We start from the raw sequence: 10,244 nt of genomic DNA on the forward strand, positions 1-10,244 counted from the left end.
ATTATATAAAAATGTTTGGTTTTAGGTCCACCCCAATGAGATAATGGTACAAACCAAATTTCATATTCATATAATTAGAAAAAAAAATTAAAAAAAAAAAATACTCTGAGATGTCAGATCTAGATAAAATGGTTAATGACTCACTTGATCTAAATTGGACGGCTAGATGGGGAGGGAGTATATATCTTCTATAGAGTAGGGGTAGTACATAAACCTTTCCCAAGATACCCTCTTCACCAATACAGATTCTTTCAAAGAAATTCCTCGGGAAAATGCTTGCATCCCATCTTATGAGACTCGAATTTTCATGTTTCTGCTGCAACTTTTTTTACTATTTTTAAGTTCACATAAGGTTTTGGAGGGATTGACAAGTCTAGGGCGAAGGAAAAAGACCTCTGTATCGTTTTATTGATCTAGAGAAAGATTATGATAAAACACCTCGAGATTTGATTTGGTGGGTATTGGAAAAGAAAAAAGTATCACATTGATTTGGTGAGAGGTATGTACAAAGGAGTGCTAACTAGTATACAGACAACTAATTGAAAGATGAGTGGATTTTCATTGATAATAGGTCTACATTAGAGGTCAGCATTGAGCTCATGCCTCTCTATCTTAGTTATAGATGACTTAACTAGGTACCTACAATATGAGGTACCACGGTGTATGTTGTTCACCAATGACAGAGTTTTAATTAATGAGATCCAAAATGACGTCAACACAAAGTTAGAATTTTGGACAGATGCTCTAAGATCTAAAGGTTTTAAATTTAATCTGACTAAGACAAAGTTTATGAAATGTAAATTTAATAATAATAGGAGTAAAGATGAAGAATTAGTTAAGATTGACAGCCAAAAAATACAAAAAATAACACACTTTTGATATCTTAAGTCGATAATATAAGAATAGAGAGGGATTGAAGAAGATATCATATATAGCTTGAGAAGTATGTAATGCGACGCTTAAGCAGATGAAGCAAAAAGAGTTGGGTGGGCAAAGGGAAGATGTGCAATCATAGTTTTATGTGATTGCATTTGATGTATGGGGCAAAATGTTGGTCGGTCAAAAAACAACACACACATAAAATGAGCGTGGCTGAGATGAGATGTTGAGATGGATGAGTGGTAAAACAAGAAAGGATATAATCCAAAATGAATAAATTTGAGAGAATTTAGGTAAAACACCAATAAACAATAAGATAGGGAAAAATAAATTTAAGTTGGTTGCACATACCCAATATAACACTAGTTAGGAAGTACGCATTAGTTTAAATGGAAGGTTAAAAAAAAGACAAAAGGTAAATCTAAAAAAACATAATTGAAAGTTGTAAAAATAAATATGATGACTTATGGCCTCACTGAAAGTATGACCCTTAATAAAGTATAATGACGATCTAGAATTTATATAATCGATCCCAATTAATTAGAAAAAAATGTGATGATGATAAGAGGGTTTCCTTGGGGGGGCAACGCTCTCTCTCATTGCCCTCAATAATGAGGACAATATTCGCAAGGATTTGAGATTAGCCACCTTACACTTAGAGGTCACTGTTCTTTTTGCCTTGCTTTATTTTATTATTTTCAAATTTTAAGGGCACAATTGGCGCCGCAACATGAGAACTAAAAAAAGACAAAGACCATTTAAATAAAAAAAAAGTTTACATAGCAACTTTAAAATGTAGAATTACTGATCCACCTCAAAAATTAAATGTAGAATTACTGCTCCACCTCAAAAATATGCTGTAGAAAGTTGTTTTAACATTGAAAAACCTTCTAATCGATGATCATGATATTATGACATGAATATAAAAAAAAAAAAAAAGATTTTGAATCCCAAAAATAGTACATCTTGCAAACACATTATCTAGATCGTCCATTTTCAAGATTTTCATATGTTTATAGATCTACTTGATTTTAACTATTTTTGAAGTTTAAAATTTTTTACTTAGATATAAAAATGAATATTCATATAATGCTAAGAGTTTTTTATATCAAAATTACATGTTATGATAAAATTTGGAGGCGCAACCTCACCCTTTAAATAATCCACAACAAACAAAGAAGGTGGTCAAATTAACCTTTTTATCAACGATGGTTACTTTAAAATGCTTATTTCACTCAAGTACCTCCTCAACTATTTGCTTAAAAAGACCCCCAACGATCTCTCTCCTTATAGGGAGAGGAAAAACGGCTTTCAGTGCAAGAAGGGTCTCGGAATCTTCTTTGTAAGATCCAGCTCTCATCTGTTGAAACCACAACGCACGCATGGAAACAACAGAGAGAGAGAGAGAGATATTCAATCCACATTAATATCACAACCTTAGAGCAGCAATGGCTTCAGGCTTGAAATCAGTCCTGAGGCCCAGCACCCTCCTCACCTCTGCCGGTGTGAGCCTCCATGTCATAGGGCCCGCATTCTCCCCCCAGAAGTCCAAAATCTCTGACACCTTCTCTAAGTTCAACACTGTCGCCATCTGTGTAAGTCTCGCAAACTTATCCCTCACCGTCCTCTGTGTCATAGATGAGAATCGACTAACCAATGCCCTTGTGTCCCTGTCCAATTGCAACCCACCCAATTGAGTGAACCGCTTTTGCATCATTATGACCTCAAGCCTCTTAACCACAAAATCGATAACCAAGTGGAGGAAAGAGTCGTAATTATTTGAGGTCATGGATGGTTGGAGCCAAGAAACACTGGTTTCGACAGAGTGGAGGAGATTTTGGACCCAGGGGTCGTTGAGCTCATTCTCGGCGTACTCAGCCTCGGAGAGCTCATATGAGATGGAGGCAACAGCATCAAGGGTGGGGCGGAGGCGCGGGGTGACAGAGGCAGCCAGTTGCTCAAGCCCAGAACTTAGGGCCTGCCTGAATCCCTCGCTCACCTCACCCAGGTCCGAGAGGCAGGATTTCACCTTTTCCCTGTCAGCTGGGGCTGGGAATACCTGATCGAGTACAATGATAACAAAAATTATTCAAGTTCGTGTCATTAAGAAAAGGAAATGAAAATCCCTGCTGAGCTTTGCATTATATTTGCAACACATCCACACACACATATATACATGCATACATACATATAAGAATGCCAACATACATAATGCAATGAGATATGGAGCAATATTATTTTATATTTGCATCGCATGCATGCATATGTACATATATACGTTACATGCATATGCATTTTCATAGAGTACACAAGGAGTGTGTCGTGAAATATGTAGCAGGGGCTTATGGCTAACAATGGGATCAAATCCAATAAATGATACTATGCTCTCAAAAAAATTCCACTCCATACTGAATTTAGGAAATAACCCATAAATTAGCTAATTATAAAAGGGGGCTACAACTTACATCCATTGTTACAAAGAAATGCCATGTTTAGAATGTCTTATTTGACCAAAAAACATCAATTTTGGGGGCACTAATTGATGTTTTCGGTTTTTGTTTTTTATTAAGAATGGTGTGCGGGAAATGTGGCTTCCATACAAAAAAGGAAAAATTGGAAGCAAAATATGAAAGTAGATAATCAAAATGGAAAAATAAAAGCAAATGATATATGACAGGTATTCCATGCTAAGTATAGAAATTGCCAAAACAACCTCCACACATCAAATCAATACTTCGAGGCATACAGGAAAAAAATTGCAAAATCTAAATGATCCCATTGTAAAGGGCATAGCATTTGTAGTGGTATGATTTCAAATATCGTTTAGATTATTTTAAAACCATTGAGTTGTTTAGGCGATTTCTAGAAACCGAGAGATTTGACAACAAAAGAGCTGACCATAAAAAGTAGAGAATAAGCCAAGATCATTAGATCTCAGACAGTGCTTTATCAGTTTTGAAAAGAATGATGAGACAAAGAACAAACTAAGCAAATGAGAAACGTCTCTCAGATATACAAAATTCCAACTTTATCTATCAATACGTTTCTTAGAGATGATCCAGAACTCTAGATAACCTCGTATTAAAGCAAGAATGGAATCTTAGGTCAGAAATTCATGTTCTGGAAGCTGTAGACCCTTACATATATTGCCAAAGAGGATGTGATATTTATCAAACTTGGCCATTATCAGTTACCAGAGCTTAGGAGGCAGGATCACCAACTAAAGGAATTGGAGTGTCAAAGATTCTTGGATCTATAATTTATCAGCAAAAAGCTGTACGCAATTTAAAATGCTAGCTCAAACACTGAGGGATGGTAACAAGATGATTGTTAAGGAAATACTTAGTGAATGGTAACAAGTTGTGAGAAGGGACATAAGAGAAAAGGAAGTTTTTGGAACCTGGAGTGAGATTTGCAAGGTAGTGGATAACTTTCAAGGTGGCATTCGCACGACTGCAGATGATGGTTGCAGATGTCACTTTTGGGTTGATGGGCCGTGCAGAGAGGTGATAAGGAGACAATTTCCTAGCATGTTGATAGACATCTAGAGTATGGATCTTTAATTGTTAATATAAATGTTGAAGGGAGTTAGATGGCATTGGTCAAGAGGGAGGGGGACTTATCCGGAATTGTTGGCGTTTGTATTCTCAGTTCAGATCATTTGGTATGTTGTTGTGGATGTTGCTTTTGGTGGATAAGTCATGCAATGAGGTGCTGCAGAGGCTATTTCCTAGAGGGTGGATAATGGATGGGTAACAGAACCTATGCCCTTTTATTACGCAAAAAAGAGGTCAAACATGGGTCCACATTGGGCATTGGAGGACCGAGCGCCCTCAACACTTGGGTGCTGCTTTTTTGTGGTTCTGTTATAGAAATATCTTATCATAGACTGCCTTCAACATGGGGGTGGTTTTTAGTCGGTTAGGGTATTCTATGCAAGAGAAAGGCAGATATAATCAACTATTTTGTGCCTCAATTTAGTTATAGATATATAGTACCACTGTATATGAAGACAAACTGCATCTATTTGACTTTTAAAACTTCAGTGGTTTCCTACATGTTTGGAAGGGAGCTGTAGTACAAGATAGAGTAGAGGGAACTTATACATGAGAGGTCTTTCATACATGAGAGGTCTTTCTTCCTGGTTATCACAGAGAATTTGGAAAGTGAGAAATAAGATAACTTTTCACTAAAGGTGAATTGACTAAGAGATGCAGTTGTGAGCATAGCATGAGCGATACTATTCAGAATTTCAGGATATGGTCTCTTGGCTTGGTTTTTAAAGTGTAGAGACTGCAATACAAAATCCATGTTCTGCATCCTGGCAAGTTAGCCAAAAGAACAGCTGACACTATGGGCATTTCAAAGTTACACGATGGGAACGATGAAAAACAAACAATTTTCACAAATCATGTCATACCCTGGATGACAGTTACCTGTAACTTTCATCTAAAGAGGAGCAGAAGTTGAATGGATCTCTAGATTCTCTACACCTAAGGGGGTCATCAACATAGATGTTAATGGTTGCCATAAAGGAACATTTTTTGCCTGGTAGGCTTCCTAGATTTTATAACAGGAGAAGAGTCATTAAAAATCACAAACATGACCTGGGTTATATGAAATGCGTATTAAACCATATGGTATTGCACAAGGCATGATATAAAATCACTTAGTTAACCCACTGTATTATCTCCCTGGGGAATGCCAATTCAGACACCACAGCTAAATATCTTTTGTTGTTTACTTCTTTTTTTTTGGAATAAATATTTGACTTTTTCTGTTTATTGTTGACCAAGGATGAAATATCTATTGCTATATTTTGGGTATTAGATAATCTGACTCATGATCTGGGTGGCTGTTCTTCAAGCTTGTTTGTTTCATAAAAATATCACGATAAGTATCTAGAACAATCTGTGTTACGAGCAACAACTCTCTTCTCTGCAAAGTGAAAGAATTCCCACAACTTATCCATCTCATATCCTCTTATATAGGCCGCAATAATGGGACAAATCATACAAGTTGCTGGTTCACACCCATAAAGCGTAGTCGTGAGAACAATATCACAGATTGAAGCTATTTAAACTTGCAAAAACAGACAATCAGCACGTCATAAGTATTCCTTGTAGCCATTGGGTAACTGATCTTATCCCCATCACCTTGTAAGAATCGAGAAGTCATTATACTAATCTCGGCAAATTTGAATGTACGGATAGTGGTTATCAATCCACACGTGCCTCAGGTTTAGCAATATCGGAAGTGTCGAAATCCTTTGACACCTGCGTCTTTTTAGTCGCAAAAGCCACAAAATCAACGTGGACAATCTGACATCTGATGGCCCCTGGCACAACCATAACAATTGACTCTATTGAGAGAAGAGAACCCAAAACCCTAGCATTGAGGATGGAGATGAATACTTCCCAGTCTCTATGTCCTGCTCCTTCCCAACAATTTAGCCATGTATTTAACACTAAGAGCTGGTAATGATTGAGCTACACATTTGGCCATCGTAATGTATGTAGAGTTGATGTTGTTATTAACAAATCAGGTCATTGGCTGCTGAATTTCAGCCCTAGTTGAGCTTTGATTTGACCAACACAAGCTTAAATTTTTATATACCCTCTTCTGTAATCTCATAACTAGTGGAGGCATCAAAAAGAACTAAAAAGCTGAGTTTCCATGCTTTCAGGACTTGGGAATCACTACTCGCTGAAAACAACTGCAAGCACAATAAGGAATGCATTTCCTGATTCCATTATCTCTCATCCAGATACTAGGAATGTGTAAAACGCCTTTATCTAAAAATCGAGTAATGATCACTAAAAAGAACTACAAAAATATGAATCAATGCATTTTCATCATTCTGAGGACTCCCATCCAATACTTCAAGGAAACCAATACAACGAGGAGATAAAAAGAATGAATTTGCACATGAAGATTTGCAATTGGCACTTTTCCAAAAAAAAAAGAGGAAAGAAATACAATTGGCATTCCTTTATGAAAGCATCAATCCCAATAAATAATTAAACTAAAGGCTAAAACAATCCAGAGATATCTTGGCCACGACATCCAAGAACCCAATAAACCAAAACGAGAGCAAGAGAAAACAGTCAACTTACTCACCTCTGCACAATGCTCCTCAATCTCTTGCTTAAGCTTCAAAGCATACTCGCTACTCACATCCATATTGTTCAATGCTGTTGTGATCTCTGTCCCCGTCTTCTGCACCCCGACTCCACCCATGAAAAGCTTTGCCCCCAAATTGGGCTCCCTCATCTTCCTCTGCAACGCCTCCTGATACTCATTACTCAGCAAATTCACCGCCCCACTCAACACTGCCAGCACAGAGTTCACTTTCGATGTTGATATTGCCCTCCTGCAACAGCTCTGCAAAACATAAAACACATCGTCCACCATCGATGTTGTGAGGCTATCTGGCACATGCTCATCAATCCTTATAGCCTTCCTCACGTTTTCCACCATGAAAAACTCCTCAAGAATCACATAATATCCACTGAGTTCCTGAGCCATTATGCTGAAGCTCCCGCTACGAAAAGCCTTAGTAGCTCGCGGTGCCAATTGGGGATCTAAAGCAGCCATCCCCCCAATTTTCGAAACCATGAATTCAGTGTAATCTTCTCCCAATTGGGTTAGTGCAAGTATCTCTTCGAGGTACATTTCAATCTCTCGTGGATCCGGCCCCTCTAATACCCCGACTGACAGCAAATTCTTGCTATATGAGTTTATGTCTGCTGTGATTTTCCCTAATTTCCTAAATTCCATGTATTTTTTCATGATCGTGGTACCCCACAAATCACATTCTTCTTGTAACTCGCAGATGGCATACACAACACCATCCTCCATACACAACTCACGCAAAACAGCATCGTTTTCCTCCACAGCCAACACAATGTCCTTGAAGAGGCTTGTCAAACAGTTCACGAAATTTATCTCAGATGGAGGCCTCGACTGATCAATGAATTCCTTTACAGTATCAAATTCCATCCTTGTTCTCATCGATATCACCTTTCTCAAATAAGAAACATATATTTGAAGGCCCTCCGCCCTAAGACCAAGCATTGGAAAAATCCTAACAAATCTCAGTATCTCACCATGGGTTTGTTGGTCTACTGCAGCTGATAACTTCTTCCTAACAATTGACTCAAGCTGCCTCTTCGACTCAAGAATCTGCTCCCTCTGCTCTGAAACCACGGATCCACTAAACTGAGCATCAATCTCCAAAAAAGTGGAGATAAATTTAGCAGCTGCCTCATAATCATCTGAGTCCAAAGCCTTTCTCGCCCCCTCAATGCAATTCCCTCTCTCTAAAATCGCATCAATTCTAGATAGCGTGGCCTGAACCCGTGACTGAGCCAAATCAAGCTCTCGAACTTTTCCACTCACCTGATCAGCAAGCTCGCAGGTCGAGCCCACCTGCTGTAACATGTGATCAGAATCCGCCTCAACAATCTCAAGAACCTCTGCATGTTTTTGGAGGGCGAGGAGCTGGCGATCGAGGTCAGTGCGATGGGAGAGGAGGTTTTCGAGGTCTACGTCGAGGCGGCGCTGGTATGCGATGCATTCGTGGAGGAGGCGTGTCATGGCACCCACATCTGTGAGGGCGCGGATGAACTCTAAGGTTTTGGGGGCCCCAAAGTCCATGGAGGAAGAAGGGGTGTCGTTGGGCTCTGAGATGGTTGTGGCTTTTGGCGTGGCCACCATGGTAATAGGCGAGTGTGGGCTCATTGCCTCTTAAAAATGAATTTAAAATGTTAAATTATAGGGTTAGGGTTTGTGAAAAGGCATCTCACAGTAGCTACCAATGAAAGGTGAGGCAGATCCGATGAACTAAGCAGAAACCCTCCACCAAAGCATAGCTTCAGTTTACTCCATGAAACCTGTGGTTTTTCTCCATTTCCTTATAAAAAGAGAGCTCCCAGATCTGATAGCTTCCTCGATCCGGGTAGAAGTTAAGCCTCGTGCTTCAGAGGGAGAAAGCCCCCCAGATCTGATGAGGACGAACCGTAGTGCTCCTCTTCATGGTAGGCACCCGCCATTAAAAGGACCTTGTGTCCAAGCAGATCCGTCATTAACGTAGGTCTGCAAACGAGAGAGAGGGGCCTCTGCTCTAGTGAGAGAAAGTGAAGAGGCCTGCTCAATTCAGTAAGAGAATCGGAAGTTGGCGCTTGAACCAACAGATCTAGAGATAGAGAGCGAGCATAGATTTCTTCTCTCTTTCTAAACTATTTAAAGAGTACTCATATATACCATCATTAAAGGATGAAAAATTGTTGAAAATAAGTAAAGCCTCACCTCATAATAGTTCACCAAAAATTACAATTCAAGAATTGAAAAACATTTACACCAATTTTCTAGGCTTGAACATATTAGTTTTGAAAAAAAAAAAGACAAATATTTTAAACGGTAAAACTATGTATATTATAACAAATTATTTAGACCATCTATTTCACCTTAAAATTAAGTATTTGTAGTCCGCAAGATCTGTACTATTTTTTCGAGTTTCAAATTTAATTATCGGTGTTTGAAATCTAGTTAGATCCATCATGGAAATTGAGCATGGAGATTACCTCAAATGAGGAGAATTTGAGGTGATACTTTACTTTGTTTTTATAAAGCCTAGGCCCTATAAAATTTTAATCCTTAAAAGATATCTTGAAATTAAGGCATTCAATAATAATTTGTGTTTTTTGAAGCAAAAGAATACCAAATATTTTCTTGTGAATTTATTATGGTGCCCTAGAAGTTAAAATATTTTTGAATTATCTCAAGTGTAATTTCAAACTTTAAACTCATTTTGAAGTTGCACTTGAAAATCGATAAAAAGATCCTCATATATTTTAAAAAGGTGTGGTTTCGGGTGTGAAAAACTTTATGATGGCAGTTAGGGTATGAAAAACCTTTTCATGGCTTGAAATCTATGTTCAATCCTCATTATGAAATTTAAAATTTTAAAAATAACGTAGATCAAATATGTCTATAAACACTTGAAAATATTGTAAATAGACGTACCAAATTAATTTGTTACAAGATATATTATTTTTTTATTTTTTTTTATTTTTATATCCATACGAAGCCGATATGATCAATAGGAGCCTTTTACAAAATTCTTGATGTGCGCTTCACTTCTACAACATAATAAAGTTTGAAAGTTTATATAAATTCTTTCCTTTAAAATTTTGACAAAGATGGGCACCATTTGTAATTTGGGAAACCGATGCTTCGACTGACAGGTTCCCCTATTTCAGATATTTATTTATTGGAAACCTCCCAATACAGTGACACTCACTCTTTTTCTCTCTTCTAAAGAGCAGTCCTCTCCTCCCCTCCGCCTCCGCCTCCGCCTCAAC

At 38.0% G+C, this 10,244-nt stretch overlaps 1 protein-coding gene across 1 annotated transcript; it reads right to left on the reverse strand.

Annotated features, from left to right (window-relative positions):
* Positions 1-310: 310 nt before the first annotated feature.
* LOC18421522 (conserved oligomeric Golgi complex subunit 4) lies at positions 311-9,109 on the reverse strand. The gene is made up of 2 exons (XM_006826268.4): positions 7,000-9,109; positions 311-2,938 (listed from the first exon to the last, which is right to left on the reverse strand). The coding sequence occupies exons 1-2, from the start codon at positions 8,620-8,622 to the stop codon at positions 2,309-2,311; spliced, it is 2,253 nt and encodes a 750-aa protein (XP_006826331.2). The 5' UTR covers positions 8,623-9,109; the 3' UTR covers positions 311-2,308.
* Positions 9,110-10,244: the final 1,135 nt, after the last annotated feature.

Source organism: Amborella trichopoda, chromosome 3 (assembly GCF_054954075.1).
Source record: "Amborella trichopoda isolate Santa Cruz 75 chromosome 3, AtrichopodaSantaCruz75HAP2 v2.0, whole genome shotgun sequence".
Lineage (NCBI taxonomy): Eukaryota > Viridiplantae > Streptophyta > Magnoliopsida > Amborellales > Amborellaceae > Amborella > Amborella trichopoda.